This window comes from Drosophila sechellia, chromosome 3R (assembly GCF_004382195.2).
Source record: "Drosophila sechellia strain sech25 chromosome 3R, ASM438219v1, whole genome shotgun sequence".
Taxonomy (NCBI): Eukaryota; Metazoa; Arthropoda; class Insecta; order Diptera; family Drosophilidae; genus Drosophila; species Drosophila sechellia.
The window spans coordinates 27,353,573-27,374,900 of NC_045952.1; the positions used below are offsets into that span (position 1 = coordinate 27,353,573).

General features: G+C 47.2%; 3 protein-coding genes across 12 annotated transcripts in view; 2 read left to right on the forward strand and 1 right to left on the reverse strand.

Annotated features, from left to right (window-relative positions):
• The window catches only part of LOC6612625 (serine/threonine-protein kinase Doa), a 34,414-nt gene extending 19,023 nt beyond the window's left edge, over positions 1 to 15,391 (forward strand). For 3 of the 9 annotated variants that reach the window (XM_032722824.1, XM_032722825.1, XM_032722827.1), the window contains 9 exons: positions 12,102 to 12,177; positions 12,826 to 12,892; positions 12,955 to 13,068; positions 13,139 to 13,229; positions 13,293 to 13,463; positions 13,523 to 13,692; positions 13,757 to 13,870; positions 13,942 to 14,150; positions 14,215 to 15,391. In XM_032722824.1, coding sequence (XP_032578715.1) covers positions 12,102 to 12,177; positions 12,826 to 12,892; positions 12,955 to 13,068; positions 13,139 to 13,229; positions 13,293 to 13,463; positions 13,523 to 13,692; positions 13,757 to 13,870; positions 13,942 to 14,150; positions 14,215 to 14,342 — 1,140 coding nt within the window. In that variant the 3' untranslated portion in view covers positions 14,343 to 15,391. Of the gene's footprint in view, positions 3,820 to 5,108; positions 5,815 to 7,580; positions 8,056 to 9,062; positions 10,857 to 12,101; positions 12,178 to 12,825; positions 12,893 to 12,954; positions 13,069 to 13,138; positions 13,230 to 13,292; positions 13,464 to 13,522; positions 13,693 to 13,756; positions 13,871 to 13,941; positions 14,151 to 14,214 lie in introns of those variants that run through there. The other 6 variants (XM_032722822.1, XM_032722829.1, XM_032722821.1 and 3 more) reach the window with 6 other exon arrangements.
• Positions 15,392 to 15,628: 237 nt separating this feature from the next.
• LOC6612626 (prolyl 4-hydroxylase subunit alpha-1) lies at positions 15,629 to 17,722 on the forward strand. The gene is made up of 8 exons (XM_032722277.1): positions 15,629 to 15,811; positions 15,864 to 16,015; positions 16,074 to 16,224; positions 16,281 to 16,474; positions 16,531 to 17,039; positions 17,097 to 17,150; positions 17,309 to 17,474; positions 17,540 to 17,722. The coding sequence occupies exons 1-8, from the start codon at positions 15,639 to 15,641 to the stop codon at positions 17,569 to 17,571; spliced, it is 1,431 nt and encodes a 476-aa protein (XP_032578168.1). The 5' UTR covers positions 15,629 to 15,638; the 3' UTR covers positions 17,572 to 17,722.
• The window catches only part of LOC6612627 (lachesin), a 44,564-nt gene continuing 40,909 nt past the window's right edge, over positions 17,674 to 21,328 (reverse strand). Inside the window, exons 1-10 of one of the 2 annotated variants that reach the window (XM_002037095.2) lie at positions 20,271 to 20,358; positions 20,064 to 20,182; positions 19,889 to 19,989; positions 19,718 to 19,824; positions 19,481 to 19,654; positions 19,300 to 19,428; positions 18,781 to 18,979; positions 18,528 to 18,676; positions 18,357 to 18,416; positions 17,674 to 18,218 (exon numbers count right to left, since the gene is read on the reverse strand). In XM_002037095.2, coding sequence (XP_002037131.1) covers positions 18,103 to 18,218; positions 18,357 to 18,416; positions 18,528 to 18,676; positions 18,781 to 18,979; positions 19,300 to 19,428; positions 19,481 to 19,654; positions 19,718 to 19,824; positions 19,889 to 19,989; positions 20,064 to 20,182; positions 20,271 to 20,358 — 1,242 coding nt within the window. In that variant the 3' untranslated portion in view covers positions 17,674 to 18,102. Of the gene's footprint in view, positions 18,219 to 18,356; positions 18,417 to 18,527; positions 18,677 to 18,780; positions 18,980 to 19,299; positions 19,429 to 19,480; positions 19,655 to 19,717; positions 19,825 to 19,888; positions 19,990 to 20,063; positions 20,183 to 20,270; positions 20,698 to 21,328 lie in introns of those variants that run through there. The other variant, XM_032722278.1, reaches the window with a different exon arrangement.

Below are 21,328 nucleotides of genomic sequence, written 5' to 3' on the forward strand. Positions count from 1 at the left end.
CGTCGTCGTGTTGGTGATCGCCTTGTGGTGTCTGTAGTTCGTCTGGTGTTTGGTGTCTCCCTCCTCTTGTGTTTTGTTCGAAATCTGTTTTATAGAATTTACCTCGATGGTAGGAACACGTTGATACACTTGGGAATAGTTATGGGTTGAAAAATAAGGAAGTGCAATGGTTTGATTGTATAAGATATAACGAAATCATAAATAAACGCACACACACATAACACACAAAACCGCGATAAAGGCTGAATGAACGGGTTTTGATTGAAAACTGAATGCAAAACAAGCTGAATCAACGGATTCAGTTGAAATCGGATCTTTAATTCATAGAACCCAAAACGGTTCGCAGTGCGCGATTGTTCCCTATAGATGAGTGAAGATGCCGGCAAGCCAGCAATTACAGTGCCCTCAGCGGTATCCCCCTCCGCAGCCGCATCACCAAGCCTAAGAACAAAAGAGGAATCCCAGCCAGCTATGCAGAAACCTACGCCGCCGCCGGCCATTGGCCAGCAGTTCTTTCAGGTGGTCTCCCCGCAGTTCGCCTCTGTGCTATCATCCAGCATCCCGGAGAGCAAGTGTGCGGTGCGTTCTCCGATATCCTCCCCACTAGCAATCCGGAAGTGTCGTCCACCTTTGCTGCCGGCGAGTCCAAAGTCCACTCCTCCACTACCGAGAAAACATCACCCTCTGGCTTACAACGCGGCAACGGGAACAATCAGCAGTGCCTCTGGAGCAGCGTTGCCTTCCCGGTTAATGACCACCATTGCCTCCAGCCCGGCTTCTAGTATATCGCTGTCCTCCTGTAGTTCACCTTCATCATCTCCACCACCGCCAGTACCATGTCGAGCTCCTAAGAATGCCAGTAGACCTGTTGCTGCGCCTGCTGCCCCACCTCCATCCACCTCGAACGAAATCAGTTTGGACAAGTTGCTGCAACAGCAGCAGGAGCTAGAGGAGAAATCCGCGGCAGCCACAAACAGCGCAAAAATGGATGCAAACTTCTACGATGCCGAGATTGAGATGATGAACAAGTATCTTAAGAGCCTGCCTGACTACAGCGAACTGGACAGAAAGCTGCACCAGGAGTTCCAGGAGTGCGAGGATCTCTATGACAAGATCAAGCGTCAGCAGCAGCCGCTGGCCAAGTCCAATTCGCAGCAATCGGTCACGAAGGCAGTAGGACCAGGAGTGCCTGCGATCTCCTCCGGCTTATCCAAGTCTTCTTCAATTAACTTCGCCCAGAATCCCAGCAGTCGTGGAGCTGCTCCGCGTTTGGCCTATCCCTCGATATTTTCCCAGGCTGCAGGCGAACCCAAGCTGCAGCGCAGCATTTCAAGTTCTAATATGCCAATAAGTGCACCTACTCCAATGCGCCCGCTGCCCACCAAGAATGGCCTGCAAAGTGGCTCCAATCTGTCCCTTAACAAACAGTTGATGAACGAATTCTGGAGCGAGAATCTCACCAGTTCTCAAAAGCGGCAAACGCCTAAGCGAACCTTTTGGAACTACGAGAAGATCTGTGGTGCCCAGTTGGGCGATGCAGGACAACCCTTTAAGGTGGATGCAAAGACTGCCAAGAAATTGGCTATATTTGATCCCACAGTTGCGGAGGCCGCTCAGAAGGAGTTGCAACGACCTCAGCAGTCACAGGTGCCACAAAGTCAGCCGCACAGACTGCAGAAGAATGCCTCTTTGTCGCACCTGGACCTCAAGGTGCGTCAGGCGGTGACCAAGGACGATCTCTATAAGCTGATCTGCAACGAGCAATCTCCGTTGGCAGGATCGAATTTTGTGAGTAGAGTCCCGGTGAAGCAGCAATTTCCAGCACAGCAGCAACAGGTGCTTCCAAAGAGCATGTCCATGACGCATGTGCCGGGTGGTGGTCAACCCATGGGAGCTCCATTGCTGCGAACTTCTAGTCGCACTCATATACCCTGCTACATGAAGAATCTACCCTCTTTGAGCAGGAGCACATCAAACTCTGCAATACTCATTACCCAACCGCGAAAGGAACCTCCACCAAAGGAACCTCTGAAAGCTCCAGCACCACTTCCTGCCATAGCTGATGCTGCACCGACTGTGGGCAAGCCAAGTGGCGTCCTAAAGAGCTCCAGCAGTTCCTGTGTCCCCTCACCGCGTTGTGCCGCTGCCTTCTTTCGCCGACCTCAAGAATCTAACAATCCTCAGCAGCAACATCACCAGCCACTTCAGAAACCGCAGCAAGTGGCGCCCATCGAGGAATCCGGACCTGGTGATTCCGCATCTCTGGAACGAAAATCGGAGAAGAGCAATAGCACGTTAAGCACAAGCAGCTTTACGGTGACCAACTGTTGCACAACCCACCTGCCGCAGCTCTCCAAGTTCACCTCATCGTTCCATATTGCCCCCAACACAGCAACAACCACAGCCGCTACAGCAACACCGACCCCAACAGCAGCTGCAACAACAAGCGATCAGCAGCAGCAAAGTGGCGGAGCAGCGGCCATGGTGGCTGCCAACTTGGAGGTGCCAACATCGTCATCGTCTTCAGCGGCCACAAAGCGCCAGAAAGATGTTGACAACAAGCTAGAAAAATGCTTGAACGACATGCTAAAGTTGAAGACCAGCAGCAACAGCAACAACACTAGTAACAGCAATAATAATGCAATCATGTCGCAGTCGCTGACGGGCGAGCACAAAGACCCGAAGACTGCACTCGAAGGCCCCACGAGCAGCAGCAGTAGCAAGTACGTAGGTGAATCTCAGATCCCCGTGCCAGTTCAGCTGTACGATCCGCAGAAGCCGTTGCTGCAGCAACAGCAGAAGCAACAAAGGCTCTGCTATCCCATAGGCAAATCTAACTCTACCTCTCAGCTGCCCATGGGCGGCTATCAGCGATTGCTGCAACAGCAGCAGCAGCAGCAGCAACAACATCACCAACAGCAACATCAAGAACAGCAGCAGTATCCGCAGCACAAGCGACCCTTCCTCAACTGGAATAGCTTTGCATGTTCCGCCATGAACGGAGCGAGTGATCCCTTTATGCAGCAGCAACACATGCCTGCCCACCAGCAACATCTGCCACATAAGCTGCAGCAATCATACTCCTCGTCGCATGTGCCGAAACAGGCGCCCAAATCAGGACTGGCCATGTTTCTGCAGAATAACACCAACAAGGAGAACAAGTTTGGCCAGCCGATGCAGCAGCAGCCACCCGGCATGATGCCCCAGATGTACGGATACCAGGCGCCCCAGCAGCAATCCAAGATGGGCTATCCCCGCACCGGTGCCCCACTGACGCACTCGGCCTCCTTCAGCTCCGCCCAAAGGCCGACGGCCCTGCAGTTCCACCAGCAACATCAGCAGCAGCAGCAACAGCAGCAACACCCCCAGCAGCAACAACAGCAGCATTCCAGCTTTGGGCTGGGCATGATGAGTAGGAATTACTATAATGTGCCCAAGCAGCCAGAGCGCAAGCCGCTGCAGACCTTCGATCCGTATGCCTATCCCAAGCCGAATCAGATGCAGCCGGTCAAGTACCAGCAGCAGCAGCAGCAACCGCATCCGCATACGCAGTTTCTGAATGTTTCCGCTGCAGGAGGCGGCGGCGGTGCCGCTGGGCTTCAATACGATCCAAATACAAATATGCAATTGTTTTACGCGTCGCCACCGTCATCGTCATCGAACAAGCAACCGCAGCAACCGCAACAGCAACAGCAGCAGCAGTCGCAGCTACAACAAAGCAATTCTGTCATATTCAATCACTCAGGCCAGCAACACCAACCACATCAACAGCAGCAGAATGAAATGTCCAAGTCCGCATTGGGGCTGCACTTCATCGAGGTAGATTCTATTCCTCCAATTTATTTCTGTCTTGTTTTCGTGCTGCACATGTGTTTGAACCAAAAATGCCTACTAACAACACGCTACCGCTTCCAAAGAAAGTTTGCCCCAAAATAGCCGGCTGACTCATCGCTGGGCTCCAAAAGGCCTCCGCCGACGATGTGTTTCCCCCCGTTTTCTGTACTTTCCCTCGCTTTGCTAATTTCTGTTGGTTGGCCCCCAAGTTTGTACTTCCTGTACTCTTGGTGGCGTTTCAAGTGTGAAGCGTTCCCAATAGCAGAGGCACTTATTGCTTACCTCCAACCTCAGAATCTCGGTCCCCTTGGCGTCTACACCGATCTCTTGGCCTCTTGGCAGGCTCTTGCACTTGTAGACATCGACAACATTGCACAATCGAGCAAAGACTGCGGGAAAATTCAATGTCAATTTTCCTCAGCTCTATTAATAGTGGCTGACTGCTTAATTTATGTTTGTTTACTCGATTTCAGCACCTAAAAAATCTTTGCATAATTGCTAACTGCCTACATGAATTTTATGCGTTGAACTTTAACTATTTTATGGCCGAATTGCGATCCCGATGTAATTGTTTTAATAATTAAAAAACACTAAACAACACGAAACGCGTTCAGCAGAATCGAATTTCTAAAAATATTTAATACTCACGACCTGCTCTCGCGCTCTCCGACAAAAATGACTGATCGATGCGACGACTGACTCGACTACAAGATACCCCTTTCCAACCAAAACCTCATGATCCTCACCCAACCTTTCCTTTTACATTAATCGAATTTTTTTTTTGCATTTTGTGAACCCTTATGCAACCATAAAGTGCTGTTTCCAGAGCAACTTGAATATGGTTGAGCATACCCTAGTATATTTTCGTACCTGATCTGCAGACTCCTTAGCCTTTAGTTTTTGGCTTCTTTCGGTCGCAGCAAACAATAATAGCAACGGGAAGAAGAGGCGCACACTCAGCTCAGCAGCTCTCCCGCGGATCTTACGGATGGTGCTCCGTGCTCGGGGTTCTCGACATCGCCGATATTTTCAATCTTTATAATTAGTATTTGTGGCGTGCGCTTTCGTTCATGTTGCGCTGATTTCGGTTTGTTTGTTTCGACCAATGCGCAGGCAATCGGCGGTCGGTGAAGGAAACGCGCTGTGAAAACTGACTGGGAAATCGGAAGCGAAGCTCGTAACCCGCATTGGATGGCTCTAAGTGCGTGAAAAGAATGGAAATGGGCGCATCTAAAGTGCGGTTTTGATGGAACCTCGAGTCCACGTCGAAATTGTCGCAGTGGCGAGGGCGACCAGCGTCTCTTGTCTCTGTTGTGTGTGTCTATTTCCGTCGAAGCTGCCGAATCTCTTACAATTTCAATTATTTTTACACATAAATACGCTCTGTCTATACTAGATCTCTACGTACATATATTGCCACTCCGAGAACGTACAATACTTTTCTATTTTATTCGTCTACAACAAAATCATGCTCCCAACAAATACCAGAAATCAGTACAATTAATGAAATAGACCAAGTCGGAGGAGCACGATCCGTATCGGCCAAAAATTCAGACGGCGGCCCACCCACCCAACAACCGCAACCAAGCCCCTAAGAGGCGTTAAGTATTATCCGATTGTCGTCATCGTCATCGCGGGCGAGACCCACGCGAAATCTGCCGCGGCGAGGAGGATTTCCGACATCCGAAAAAGCCAAGGAATGGCCACATTTCTGAATCGTTTTCATCGCGAAAAAAGCGAAAAGATATTGCCAGCGACGGCGGTTGCCGAAAATGGGAAAACAGCTGACGCCGAGGCGGTACAACAGCAGCAGCAGCAGCGTCCGCAGCGGCGGTACATGCGAAGCGCCACCGCCACCAGCGTCACGCAGCTGCTCTCCGAGAGCTGCAACAGTCTGCTGCAGCGGTTCCGACGCAATCCAAGCGAACGACCTGATAACAAACAGCAGCAACAGCAACTGCAGCAGCAGCAACGCAATTGGTAATCGATGCAAAGGAAATGAAGCAAAAGATTTATAATTTATTTTTAATTTTGCGTGCCTTTTTTTTTGCTTTCGTCGCCTTTCGTCAAGCAAAAAACTCGGTCAAAACGCAGTGCTCATTGCGTTCCTTTCCCTCTATTTTCACTGCGAGTGAAGTGAAAATGTATTCTCTGTGCCGCTGGCGCTGATTTAAGCAGAGTGGTCAGCGCGTAATTGCGAGTTTAGTTGCAGCGCGTCACTCCGCGGCCGAAAGTATCTCGCGATCGGATCATTTTATTCGCATCGCATCGGATCGTTTCGTTTCGTTTTGTATATTGCATTTCCCACCGCCTTTTTGGCCATCGCAAAGAAGGCCAATTATGTAAACGGTCCCAAGTGCGAGTGCGTTTTTAATCGCTTTGAACTCGCAGCTGAACTTTCAGTAGTGCGACGATCTCAAAAAGTGTGAAAATCTTGCTGCCATAAATCGTGAATAATTGCCACTGAAAAGATACGAGTCGAAATTTGATTTATCACGTGTTATTGCCAGTCATAAATCAAACAGAGCTTAACGGAGCTCTTAAATCAGTGTGATATGCACTGGAAACCCCTAATTGTCAGTCTAAAGAGCCAATATAAATGCTCGTTGATCAATAATTTGAAAGTGAAATGAAAGAGAGTGGGCCGAGATTTGGCTGCGAGTGGAAATCTGATTTGATATCTGATTGAAATCTTCCAGCATGTCCATAAAAACCTCGAAATGTTAGCTACAAGATTTACGTAGTCTATACGTCTAATAAAAGTTCAATATTTTCGCCAAAAACTTTTGGTTGCACAAAAAAGCTTGAGTTGCCCACGAGCTTTCACAGCTGTCCGAATTCTGCGAGTGAAGAATCCGAGTGATTCTCTTCAGTAGATTCTGAAATTCCCAAAATCTCTCTTCAGCTGTCTTCGGGGAATACCAAATAAATTCTCAAGTCCAAACTGTGGATGTCTGGCAAATTCTTCCTCATTACGCATGATTATAAAGTAAAGCGAATCTCTCTTTTTCGCTGCTCTTTGTTTAACTGCAATTGCCCCTTTATTATTTATATGTGCGGGCATGTTTAAAATAAAACGTAAATGTTTCGCTTTGTTCTTTTTATTTCTTTCCGCGCTCGACCAGCAGCAATTTTATTGTTCTTCTTGTTGACTGCTTGTTTTGTCGGCGAGAGTTCAAGGCTTTTTCTGCGAAGACTTTCGATCATTTCCCATGTTGTGCTGCTAAACTGACGGAAATGTAATTACACTGCTACGGCTTACAAAGCGAAATGCATTTCGATGAAGCGTGCCCAGCTGGCGGACAAAAGAAGCATTCCCATTCGAAGCGGATCGCATTCAATCTACTATCCAATCCACCCACTCGTCTACATATGTTATTTGGGTGTTCGCCCGCTCTCGCTCGCACGCGGTAGCGACCTCTCGCTCTGGCAAGTGCGCAATATTTTCACACTTTTCACAAAAATAAAAACGATTCCTCAATATTTTCTGGCTACCGCCGCCGCCGCATCATTATTTCCTTCATCTACTTCGTTCTTCGCATCTGCCGCCTCTTTCTTTCGTCGTCGCACGAATTTTCCGAAAAATTTTCCCCAGTTTTCCTCAGTTAAATTTTGGTCCGTGTCGTGGCAGCGCGTCCCGTCCGTCGTTCGTCGCGAACCGCGTGGATCAACGCATCCAGACCGACAAAAAAGAACCGAATAGATCCTCACCAGAACTCATTGTTTTGTTGGGCTTCTCTTTTAAGTGCGGCAGCAATAGCCGAGGATCCTAAAGACTCGACCCCAACGAATGACAGCAATAATAACAATAACAAGGGAAAAGGTGGATCCAGTAGCCAGGCCCAGAAGCAGAGCAAACGTCGCCGCAGCTCGGACAAATCCTCGGCCAGCCGGAGATATCCGGACGGGGATAGGGAACGGGAACGAGAACGAGATAGGGAACGAGAACGGGATAGGCAACAGGACAAGGAACGCGAAATGGCAGATCGCCACAGACGCTACTATGCAAGCGGAGGACTTGGCAGCACCACAGGATTGGGCTACCATCCCAGCAGCAGCGGGAGCACCAGCACCGCTGCCCTGATGGGTCGCTACCAGAAGAGCTCCACCACAGCCAACGCCCTCGACAGACTGCGCACCCACCTGAGTCCCGTGGGCGGCTACTATAAGCCACTGATTAGAGGATTGGGAGGCGGCAGGCGTGACCGCGACCTAGACGATGTTAGTATCTTCGAAACCCATAAGTGAATCAAAAGCGAGCGGTGTGGAAACCAACGGAGGATACCACTTCCAAGACCCAGACCCAGATCGAGATCGCAAAAGCGATCCCATGACTCACAGTCGGGGTATTTAATTTTGGAAAAAGCGAAAGAAATCATCTCACCTGTCGCCCGTGAGTCAGCAAGTCACTTGCCCTAAATGTGTGACATGTCTGACTGACGGTCGAATGGGGAAATATGCGCAATTAAAGCGTTGTAGGGTATAGTATATGCGTGTTTGGCCAAACAGCATTGCACCAACTATTGCTACCCCTATTGCCACATAGACGGCTATAGAAAGTTTCTTCCTACACAGAAGATATATGTGCAGATATTATATTAGGGGCCCACACGGGCGCGTTTTATAGCGCTTCTATATGCTCATTCTATATCTTCAGCTTCATTCTTGCCGTGTGCGTTTACGTTGTCGAATTTATTTTCGATTCCAACATCTCGGCGCTTTTCTCTATTCCGCTACATTTGTATTTGTATCTCTCTGTACGCTGCAGATGTGTATAAAGCTATTCACGATTTTCTGCCGCTTTATATATAAACTTTGAAGGTCGTCGCGCCGTGGACTTTTTTGTTTAGATTCTGCTAGGCATTCTAAATAAAAATAAAGGGTATCCCCTCAGCCCACCTCTGTGAAAATCCGAAAATACATGGAGAAAGCCAAATCCGGATAGAGTGGCTCTAATGTTAGTGAAATTGTGCGAAATGAAAAGGCCCAAGCACCCCATAATTAGTCATTGCCGAAAAGGCCATTTAAATGGGTCTAAGTCTAGGTCTGGGTTTGGGTTTCGGTTTCTGGGCCTTCTTCTTTCGTGGAGCGTAAAGAGTAAAGAGTTTTACGCCCGTCACCGTTGGTTTCACACGAGCGCCGCTCTTGGGCACTTTCCTTCTCCATTAAACCTGTGAATCCGAAACTGAATCTTAATCCCAATCCCCCTGAATCGTATGATTCCTCAGCGAAGAGATCTGCTCTTGGACAAGGACAGAACGCCCACCACCTCAGCGATTTCCTCAGGAGGCAAGCAGTCGGCAATTTCCCGGCTGGAGAACAAATACTCTGATATCTTGGAACGAGCGGCTGGAAGGCGGCGTCATGAAGAGGATCGCGACAAGACCCTGGAACCGGATGACTATGGTGCCAGTGGTAGTGGCGGACTGCTCCGCTCGGCCACTTCACACCAGCTGGCGAAATCTAAGCTGTCCTCCAGCTCCTTTAATGCTTCGGATCGCAAGGAGCGCACTCCATACCGAACTCGAGCGCAAAGGCAAAGGTATATGGCCGAGTCCAATGACAGCGGCTATCTGACCAGCGGCAATCGATTGCTGGACGAGAACTACCCAGTGGACTATGGTCAGCGATACGACTATCACGACGCGCTACGCTTAGGAGGAGCATCAGGATATCCCTCCAGTCGCTACGGCCGAAGAGGTGGCGAAGAAGAAGCCCTCTCGCCTCGCTCCACAAGAGCGTATGGAAGAACTAAAACAGTGGAAAGCCTACTGGCTGCTGAGATCCAAGACGGCGGTCGAAATGCAGCTGGACCCGCCGAGGATCGACCATTGAACTCACGGAATCGCTTTGCTCATCGACGTAAGGAGCAGCCACCACCAGAATTGACCGCTGAAGAGCGCGAAATTCTTGCCGACGATCGGTCATCGGAGGACAATGCAGCCATTCTGATGCTGCTCCGAGAAGACAATCAGTTCCTGGAGGCGAAAAAGTTCGAGGAGCGCATGCGCAAACGCCGTGAACTTAGGGATCGCGTCAAGCGCATGGAGGAAGCGGCTGCGGAGGCTAAGAAGACTGAAGCGGCCGTAGCGGCAGCAGAAGCTGAGGCAGCTGCACTCGAGCAGGAGGCCAAACAAGCCAAGGAGGCAGCCGCAGCTGCTGCAACTGCGGCAGCAACTGCAGCCGCAATATCATCAGCAACTGCAGCCACACTGGCACCGCCACAGGAGGCGCCCAAGAAGAAGTCGCGCAGCAAAAAAGTAACTAGAGACGGTAGCGATTGCAGTGGCTCCTCCGAGAGCACCTCGGGCAGTAGCTCATCCGATGAGGCGGAAACAGAAACCGAGACGGATTCGGCTGCGCCCGGTGTGCAACTAACCCACACAGCAGACACAACCCCACAGACACAGTTCCCGTCTGTAAATGGCAACACCACCACCAGCTCCTCCATCTCCACCACCACCCCCTCAAATACAGCCACCACCTCATCCACTAGCACCTCTGCTCTTTCTAACCACACAATGGCAGCAGCGACGGCACTCTCCTCCGGCACCACCAACAAGAGCCGCTTTCTGCCTCACTCAGATCGCAACAACAATGACCTCGCCAAGTACAAGCCCAGCAGCCAGTTAATGCACTCCTCCAGCTCCGGGGCACTGGCCTTCGGTGGCATTGGGGCGCGCCTTGCGGCAGCAGATGCTCGGCGTCAGCAGCAGCGGTATCAGGGCGCCAGCTCACGTACCGCCGCGGTGCTGAGCGAGTTCGATCGCTACAAGCCATCGGGATCTGGAACGGGCTCCGGATCGAGCTACCTCCATGACTCGTACAGCGGGAGTAGTAGGCGATCCAATGCCCTGGCAGGCAGCTCGTTGTATCCTCAACGATCCCACTTGGATGCCTACCAGCAGCAGTACCAGCAGTCGTCCTCCTACCTGCAGCACGATCACTACCAGCTGGCCAAGAGCGCCACCTCGTCGGCCCTGTTCAACAGGTCTCGCATTCCAAAGACACTCTCGACCTTTGTAAGCAATGAGCCATCTCACGACCATCTTGGCGGATGGGAGATTCCTTAGCAGCTTGAGCTTTGTTGCCGCAGCCTCTTCTAACTGCAACTGCAATTGTCCATTGACCCTGATTCCCGAACCCGATCCCCCACCCCATATCTCAAGGCCTTACATCCTAGACAATCGACCTACTACAGAAAAAGCTAACAGCATTGCGGATTGTAATCCATGTTGTCCTACTTATACAATGTTTTGATCCAGCCTGATCATTTTGCATGTGATTTTGACACTAAAACTGGGACGAAAAACGTAAGAATCCCTTTACCTCGACTTTTACAACGAATAGCAAACTACCTTATTTGTTCTTTTACCATTTAACATTTACAATATATTGCCAACAGCTATTAATGTTATTACTAAGCAGGAAGCATTCGATGGTTTGTTGTTTTTTCATTGCCCAAGAAACAAGAGCACAGCTTTTGATGCATTTCCTATTTATATATATATATATATACCATTTTCGATATATACCTATTTGCCATTATATATGATATTGTTTGTACATGTTTTGATATTAACCATTTTTGTAAACACAAATTTCAAAAATTTGTCCGAACTAATTTTCTTATCGAACAAACGAAACGTATTTTTCTCGTGTTTTTTCTGAATATGATGATGAAAATCACAATGATGATGGGTTGATGATGATGATGTACATACACAACTTGATGGGGATGATGAAATGATGATGATGTTGGTTGGTTTACGGGCTATCTGCGGCTGACTTATAAACGGAATGCGATTGCTTTGGTGCCAACGTGGGAACCGGATCGTCCGTCGTTTGGATGGTGCGCTTTTGATGATTGCTTTGACCTGATGACCAACAACCCGTGGATCCGATCGAACCCCTGGATATATATATTTTTGTTTCTTTTTCTCTTTCTTTTTTGTTTCTTTTTCTCTCTTTCAAATTACATACTTTACCACACACGCACCTTATGTGTACGTCTGTAAACTGCCATCGACAACCACCCAACGCCCCCAACTTCTCGCTCGCAAATTCTCCGCTCGCCGTTTCGCTCGCCTGCAAACCGCCTTCTTTCAACGGATCGAATGCACCACTCGCAACGAAACGCAATCGCAATCGTCGCCACCCACCGCAAACACCACCACCACCCCCAACCCCTGCGACATCGGCAACGCCAACGGCAACCACTGCAACGTCGTCGCTCCGCTCCAATCCGATTCGATCGAACCGAACAGACAGCAAAGCCCGTCATTCAAGATGATGCTGATGGTCACTTAATTTACCACACCGGAGACATTCTCCATCACAGATGTTCGTGACAATTTTTGGTTTTTTATTTTTCCATACTTATGTTTAGACAACAATCAGAAAACTCTTTTGAAAAACACATAAATACCTGAAAAAGAAAGAAAAAATAATGATAGGCAAAAGCCACCCCACCAGTCACACCTCTCTCTCCTCTTCTTGTAACTCTCTTTTAGTTTGAAATATTTCCAAGTTTTCATTATTATTTCTTAATTATCTCACAGCAAGACCAACCGCGTCGCGTGCAATCGGGAAATTAAGACAATTTTAAACGAAAAAAATGAAAGAAGGACAAAGCAACAATTGATAATTTTCACACAATTTTCGTCACTTTCGCAAAAATTTTTTGAACTTCCGAATATGTCTTTGATGGCTCTAAGTTTTAACTTTTACTGGCAACAAAATTCAACTGGGAAGTTTTCACACACAAACCGAACACGAACTTGTCGCATAATTAACGAATAATATTAAAAATACAAACCCACACTCAGCTTAGTCCAAATTAGTAATTTGCCCAGCCCCCATCAAATACTTAGCTACAGCTACAGGTTTAGCTTTAGAACAAGAAAATCAACCAGACAGCTAACTTTTAACACTATTTATGGGCTTGTCCGAAATCCTACTACAACTCGCTATCCTTTTCCCGAATTTCAGATAAGATCATGGCCACACTGGGCGAGGGAACTTTTGGACGTGTGGTCAAGGTCAAAGATATGGAGCGGTAAGAATTTCCATACAAGAAATAAAAGATTAAGTACTTTAACCGCCTTTTCATTGTTTCAGTGATTACTGTATGGCTTTAAAGATTATAAAGAACGTGGAAAAGTACCGCGAAGCTGCCAAGCTGGAGATAAATGCTTTGGAAAAGATTGCCCAAAAGGATCCGCATTGTGATCAGTAAGTTTGTATATATGCAATATCCTCCTTGATCTTATTCTAATTCTTATTCTCTTTCTTGCTTTTACAGTTTGTGCGTGAAAATGATTGACTGGTTTGATTATCATGGACACATGTGTATAGTTTTTGAAATGTTGGGGCTCAGTGTTTTCGATTTTTTGGTGAGCTATAGCTAAATTACTGAAACAGAACTGGAAAATTAATACTTTAATCGTTTTTTACAGCGAGAGAACAACTATGAGCCATACCCGCTGGACCAAGTGCGCCATATGGCCTATCAATTATGCTACTCTGTGAAATTTCTACATGACAATCGTTTAACGCACACAGATCTCAAGCCGGAGAACATTCTCTTCGTCGACTCGGATTATACTTCTCACTATAATCATAAGATTGTAAGTGCAGACAATCAGCTAAAAATGCGCAAATATCCTTATGCTCTTATACTTGACAGAACCGCGAGGTGCGCCGCGTCAAGAACACGGACGTTCGCCTAATCGACTTCGGGTCGGCCACCTTCGACCACGAGCACCACAGCACAATTGTCTCGACGCGACATTACCGCGCGCCTGAGGTCATACTGGAGCTGGGGTGGTCACAGCCGTGTGACGTTTGGTCCATTGGGTAAGAGTCGGCTTGGCATTGCAAATATGCGCATATTAAATGAACGACGAAATTTCGCCTACAGGTGCATCTTGTTCGAACTGTATCTGGGAATCACGCTCTTCCAAACGCACGACAATCGCGAGCACCTGGCCATGATGGAGCGAATCTTGGGACAAATACCATATCGCATGGCACGGTAATACAATGCAGCTCATGCTTTTATTTCCCAAGGCGCAGTTCTCTTCACCGAAATCGTTTAACGTGTAGAAATCATACTCTTTATAGCAAAACCAAAACAAAGTACTTCTATCATGGTAAGTTGGATTGGGATGAGAAGTCCAGTGCGGGTCGCTACGTCCGTGATCACTGCAAGCCGTTGTTCCTGTGCCAGCTGAGCGACAGCGAGGACCACTGTGAGCTCTTCAGTCTGATCAAGAAGATGTTGGAGTACGAGCCCTCGTCACGCATCACGTTAGGTAAGGTGCCGCCCACTTGTTGATTGATTCCAATGCTAATAGATCTCTTTTTGCTTTGTTTCAGGTGAGGCCCTGCATCATCCGTTCTTCGATAGGCTGCCACCGCACCATCGAGTGGGTGAGGTCAGCAACAAGCAGCCCCTTTCGTCGGGCAGCAGCAGCCGCGAACGGTCGCATAGCCTCTCCAGATGAGAATTACAGCGATTTGGTTATTGTTGACAGACAGCGCTAATTAAGCACTCACTCATACAAACATACACTCAAGGCAGTCGTCCAGCAACGTCTTGCACCCGCCTCGTAGAGTAGGCCACCAACTTTACGATGAACCCTATTTTAAGAGCAAAAGTCTTTTATTTTAAATTTTTGAACTTGACTTGTATAGATGTTTATTATACAAAAATCCATTGATCCCTTTTGATCCTTTGTTTCCAAAATACTTCGTGCACATGTTGCTGTGCATTATATTTAGAGCTGTGTAGCGCCTTGTTGCGCTTGTGCATTGTACCATACCCGCCAACAGTGTTTTGTTCTGTAATGATAACCAAATCGTGTATAATACTGAAAGTGCGGTGCGTCTTCCCGACACCAGAACCTAATTGTAAATGTCTTGCATTGTGCACACCACACCCTAAGGTGGAGGAGAATAATTGAACCGACTGCAAACCGATAATTGGAATATACAAATGTAGTTGTAAAATAAGAAAGTCGCTTAAGCGCTAGTTGAAATGCATCCCCATATGTACACCTGTCACTGAACCGGGAGCCGACTAATTTGTAATTAATGCACCATTTCGAGAGCGTGAACTGTACGCTAATGCAAGCCATTATGTACACCGCCCACGAATGTACGGATACTTGTAAATGTAAAGAGCAATTGTTATGCCACCCTGTGTACACTTCAGCGATCGCAGCGCATTTTGTGTAAATTCAGTAGCAGCCCCCAGAGTCATCTCTCTTAGAATACGTTTTGAAATGTGTAGAGCCGTTGCCGGCCTGTTTTGTTCGTTTTCGTTTACAACCGAATATCGAAAGATCAACCCATTTACACATTGCTACACACAGAGTATAATTGAATATACTTATACATACTTAATTCAAATGATTGTGAGTTAGTTTAATATTACATAAATATTAATTATAAATTACATTATTTGCAATTTAACCCGATCAACCAGCATATAAGATAAAAACCAATATTGTCAAGTTATTAAAAAGTGGAATAAATCTTAAATAAAAAAGAACTTAACTTATTTTTAATTGAGGTAATATTGGAAACTTCTTGTCAAGCTTCAGCGCAATTCAAAGCTAGATGTATATACATATATTGCCCTGCATGTCGGTAAGGGCTGTATACTTTTAGGCCTTGCTGGGCACACAATGGGACAGTCGTGTCCAAGTCATCTCATCACCTGAACAAATTAAAATTTCATGGCTTTTAATAAGTACAAAACTGCTGTCAGAGGTGTTCGTTCACATTCAGTTATCATCATGAACCTATGTTGGTCGATTTTCCTTCTCGGAGTCACGACCGCAATCGAATCACAATACTATGCCACATCAACCCGCGAGGTGGCATCCCTGCTGCAAATGGAGGACGAACTAATTGGATATATGCGTCAGTATGCGATGGAATTGCAACACAAAGTAAACACAATGCGAACGTGGGTGATTTGTTTAACTTATTAGCTACCATTGTAAGCATCGATATAATAGTTTCCAGAAGGAGTGGATGACCAGGAGGGCGCTAGGACCCGCTGATCCTACGCCCTATGTGGCCAATCCGTTGATAAGCTTTCCGCTCATGCGACGCATGTATACGGATGTTCCCAAGTTGCTGGAATTAGCTCGGGAGGAGGTTAAACAGGGCAAGTAGTAGTTATATAACCATTTTCTAGAAGATTGCTTTTGAAGATTGGATTGCAGGACCATTTCAACAATTTATTGATTATGATCTGAGCAGTATATCTGACGTAGAACTTGAAACTGCTGCAACTGGTATGATGCGATTTCAGGGCGTTTACGGTATGGATGAAAGCGAAATGGCCAATGGAAAACTACATGGCAAACAGTACAAGTGGGTATTTATAATACCTTGGCCAGTTTAATTTCTTAATTTGCATCTCCCAATAGCTCCAGAATGAGTGCTGCAGATTGCCTTGCAGTGGCCACTCATCTAGAGAATGTGGAAAAGGGCAAACTGGCATGCAAGTGGTTTAAAGCCGCCCTTGATCAGTATGAAGAGAAATTGGATCCTGTAAATAGACTACTTCAAACAGGACGCTCTCAAATCTACGAGAAATTTGGTCTAACTTTGCTCGCAATGCGTAAGGAAAAGTAGACCTATCCTGAATATGACCAATATACTTGTCACTTTTTCCAGATGATTTACCAGCCAGTCAGGCTGCATTTAGGAAGTCCATAGAGTGGGCCTCTAAGGATGATAACACTGAGCTGGCCAAACACTTGAAGGATAAACTAGCCCACATTTTTGTGCATGTGGACAACTGCCGGGGCAAAAACCTCCTTCCCAACAAATCCTCCCTCCGTTGTCGTTACTTCAGAGGTGGTTCCCCGTTTCTCCGATTGGCTCCTGTTAAACTTGAGCAGCTCAACTTTGAACCCTTCGTTGGGCTCGTTCATGATGCTATCTCACAAGCAGAGCAGGAGGACTTGTTACATCTCACGGATTCTAGGTTAGAGCACACACGAAAAGAAAGTTCCAGTGTAGAGGCCAAAGTGGATACAAATGCCTCTGATCATGTGAGACGAATACACCAAAGGATCGAGGATATTACAGGATTCGATATGGAAGAAAGCGAACCACTGATAGTTTCTAACTATGGCATTGGAGGTCAGGAGCTCATCCACTTGGACTGCGAGCAGCCCAAAGTGAGTTTGGTATCTAATGTATCCCAAGTGATTTACAAAGCAGGCTTTGTTTTCTAGGAGTTTATTGGATACTACCCAAAAGAATACCGCTCGGCATCTGTGATGTTTTATGTAAGTATTTATCTTTAAATTTAGCAGATTATCAAAAGATGTGTTAGCCAAAAAATCAGAGATAATACCTTCATACAAAAAGCGAATGCTAATGTTTATAAGCCCCCGGAAAGCAAAATAATATTTGTATTTAAAGCGTATACATTTCTGTATGCCAGCTCAGTGATGTTCAAATGGGTGGCTATGCCTCTTTTCCGGATCTGGGCTTTGGCTTTAAGCCCCGTCGGGGATCGGCCTTGGTTTGGCATAATACTGACAACTCCGGCAATTGTGATACCCGAAGCTTGCAGGCCACCTGCCCGGTGCTCCTTGGAAATCAATGGGGTAAGTCGTTAAGTTGCCCATCGATTATTCTCGCCTCTACTTACCGTTCACCATCCGGAAAACAGTGGCCAAAAAGTGGATCAGTGGGTCAGGCTAGTGGCGCAGGAAGTCGTGTCGGAAGTAAAGAAAATGCAGTTTTCCATTCGGTTTTTATCCACTTTTGCGATAATTTATTCAATAATTTTGTCGTTATTTATATTATGATAATAAATTTTATGCACTATTTTATAGTATTCATATTTAATTTATATGCAATGTAACATTATTTGGGGCTGGGGAGAAATGGTAGGGCTTGGCATCCAATTGTCCACTTTTGATATCCTCCTTACTTTCATTAGGGAGCAGGGAGTGGGAGTTTGGCAAGGGCTTTGAGGGTTTTCGAGCGGGTGGGAACAACGCGTTTCCTGATACGTATGCAAATGATATTTGAGGCAGCGGGAGGCGCCTCCGGCAATATGTATGCGTGCGTGGGCGGCAGGGGTCCAATACATTGGAGATGGGGCCACGGAACCGGAAACGGAAACGAACAACAAGAACGCAGGCAAGAGAGAAAGAGATGTCGATGTCGGTGTCCGAGGGAATCTGTAGGAATACTTGATTGCCGGCTCTTCTTCTCTCAGTTTTGATATCACGCTCCCCCTGCTCTCAGATTCAGCCTCATCCACAGTAGCATCAGCATGGCGAGCAGGGGCTGCCACGTCGTCCGGGTGCTCCTGGCCGCATTCCGAGCAGCCTCCTCGAGACCTGTGGCGATAAAAGCAAAAAGATAGTTCCGATTATACAGAAAAGAGTTAAAAATCGCTTGCTTTTGTATTTTTTTAATATTTTAATTTTAAATAACTCCACACGAGAGATTCATCCCTCCATATACGTGGGACTCACCTCCGATGTAATTCAGATGATCATCGTTGCTGGCGGAGGCGCCCGGATGAAGCTTGATTTCTGCAACACAGAACCACAGGCACCGAGAAAAAAAAACAAAACAGGGACAAACAAAACAAATTAAACCCTGTGATGGCGGGAGATGGTGGAGTAGAGATTGCGTATACGCACCGTATAACCGCAATGTGCCCTCGGCACGGCCCAGCGAGTTTGTGCTGACGCAGTGATAGGTGCCCACATCGGAGGGCGAGAAGGAACGCACCACCAGCAGCATGACGCCCCGATAGCCATCGCGGCGCTCCGTTATCCCGTACTTGGGCCTGAATTCGATATGGGTCGGCATGGATGGAGAGCCGGGAATGGAATGGTTTTCGAGATGGATATGTATCACTGATGTCTGCCGTCCGGAATTCCCTCAACTTACCCGTCAAGCAGCATTTCGGGACCCGGCGAGCCGGACTCCAGGCTGGCCGTGGAGACGCTGGCGAATCCGTTGGACGTCCGCGCCCCCTTCAGCCAGTAGGAGACGGGCGACGGCGAGGCCTCCACCTGGCATTCCAGCTGCACATCGGATCCCAAGGGCGTGCCCAGGAGCTGGCTGGGGGCCCTCACCATGGGAGCAACTGTGGAGTGGAATGGTGAGTGAGTGAGTGGGCGGTCGGATTTCATCGATTGCAGAATATAGCGCAGATAAATCCACTTATTGTTCTTATTCTCATGAAATTGTTAAATTTTTCAGCAGACTGACTTTTAAAGTGGCTACTTTAAATGCTGAAACTTTGTGGACATGATCCAATGTGAAGTTGGACTGAAAGTGACTTTTGTCAGCTGTCAAGCTATGTGTAATTGAAAATGATAAGTCCTAATTTTCGGTAAAGGCATAGGGTGCACTTGCACTTGAAGTATAATATTCTATTCATCGAGTGAATATTTGATAACTCACATTGCACACTCAGCGAGACTCGTTTGCTGACAGCGGGTGGAACATCGTTGGATGCTATGCACAAGTAGGCGCCCATCTGACGCCTCTCTAGGCGGAGCAGCCTGAGCGAGGATCCATTATACGACTCCACTGGAAGAGGGTAATGAATTAGGAATCAAAGGATTTCAGGGAATGTTTGTACCTTTCATGAGCTCCCTACTGCCAGGCTTGCGAATGAGTATCATTTCGCCGTCTTCCCTGCGCCAAGTGACTCTTGGCTGAGGATTCCCCGTGGCTTTGCAGGTGAGCGTGGCATCCTCGCCCTCCTGGACGGCCAGATCGGCGGAGGACTCTTCGTTGATGATATCAGGTGGTACTACAAATATGTGGTTTCTATGAGTTTAAGTTCTATATGGGAACAAGCGATCAAATGACATACCCTGCACGTCGATGCAGCCCACTTGTTTCTTCATGGGACTCGTGTTTATTTGGCACATATAGCAACCGCGGTCACTTTCCCGCAGCTTGCTGATTTTTAGTTTCCAGCTTTAAGGAGGTGCAAGTTGTATATAAGCTATATTGTCGCTATAAGGAAGTTTAGTGGACTTACGTGTGCATATCCTGATGCATGACGCTGATTCTCGCATTATGGGTGACCACGCGACCTTGGAGAGCTAAAACGGTCTGATCGGAGGCCCTTAGCCAACCAACCTATTATCAGAGGATTATATATCATATTATATATATTGCAATTCTGGGTAAATTATCCTATTCAGTTAGCTCACCTTATTCTTGCCGAGATTGCGCACCGAGCAGGCCAGGATGGCCTCGCGTCCTGCCGGATATGTGACGTTGTTGATGAACCCTATGAACTCCGGATCGGGATCCAGCTGGGAATTGCTCTCTGCGAAGGGAGGTGGAAATGGTTGTAGTGAGGCACCCGCTCGCAATTAAATGCCTCCCATGCCATGCCCCATTCCATGGCCACTTACCGTGATGCTGGTTCTGGGTCGAGCCACTGCCGCATTTTGTGGCCATTATCAGGATGACAAACAGCGTCGATTGCAGCAGCTTCTCCATATTGTTGTTGATGTCGTTGTTGGTGGAGTTGTTATGGCCGTTGTTGCTGCTGTTGCAGTTGCTGTTGCGGTTCTTTTATTTGCTGCAGCAGCTGCTTCTCCGCTGGCACTCTTTGTTTTCCTATTATTTTATGGGTATTTTAGTTGCTGTTTTTTTTGCGCTTTTTTTCTGTGGGGGTCTCGCGGCAATTTCTATTTCTATTTGCATTCGAATTTGAATGCGAATTCCTATTTCAATTCCGATTCCGATTGCGAATTCTATTTACCGCGTGTTTGTGCCAATTGGGCTTTGATTTTCAGCTGGTTCGACTCGCCGCCCCACTGCCACGCCCATTGACATCTGCAAGTAAACAAGAAATGCGAGCAAAACAGAGCCAGAATCAGAATCGGAATCAGAATCAAATGCGGATTCAGATTCAGAAACGGAATCACAATCCCCGTCCGAAGCGGAATCATCGGTTTAAATTTATATCGCGATAAAGTGAAAAAAACGAAGAATCGAGCACAAAAGGCTGTTCAATTTGAGTGCACTAAAAGGGGGGCTGGTCTGCAGAGGGGAGGGGTGGGGGTGGAGGTGGGCAAAAGGGGTCTGCATTTGATGGCAGCAGCGCCCATCGCTAACTTGATTATCAAGCGTTGCAACAAATTTGACGTTGCCTGCTTTTAGGGGCATCCAATATGGCTGCCAGGCAAGCTCAATCTCACCAATACAGCCATGTAATGCACTGAGCGAAATCGGATTATTAGATTAACTAAACATATTGCAAAAATAATTACTATTCCATCTACGGTATATTTGATTGGTAAATTTATATGGAAAACCTGAAATCTGTTTATCATTGCAACATTAGATAATCTTAGGTGTTTTTAGCTATATATTTTCGCGCAGTGCACCAGCCCCTATTGCCACCAATTTGGGATCCCCGGCTCAGCCCAGCCCGACACAAAGTAAAAGGCAAATGCAATTTTCA

Bases quoted from the DNA above. Each gene is read 5' to 3' on its own strand.
- LOC6612626 (XM_032722277.1), top strand. From the start codon at position 15,639: ATGAACCTATGTTGGTCGATTTTCCTTCTCGGAGTCACGACCGCAATC. The intron at 15,812-15,863 runs GTGGGTGATTTG...TCGATATAATAG, and splicing joins AAAGTAAACACAATGCGAAC to TTTCCAGAAGGAGTGGATGA. The intron at 16,016-16,073 runs GCAAGTAGTAGT...ATTGGATTGCAG, and splicing joins TCGGGAGGAGGTTAAACAGG to GACCATTTCAACAATTTATT.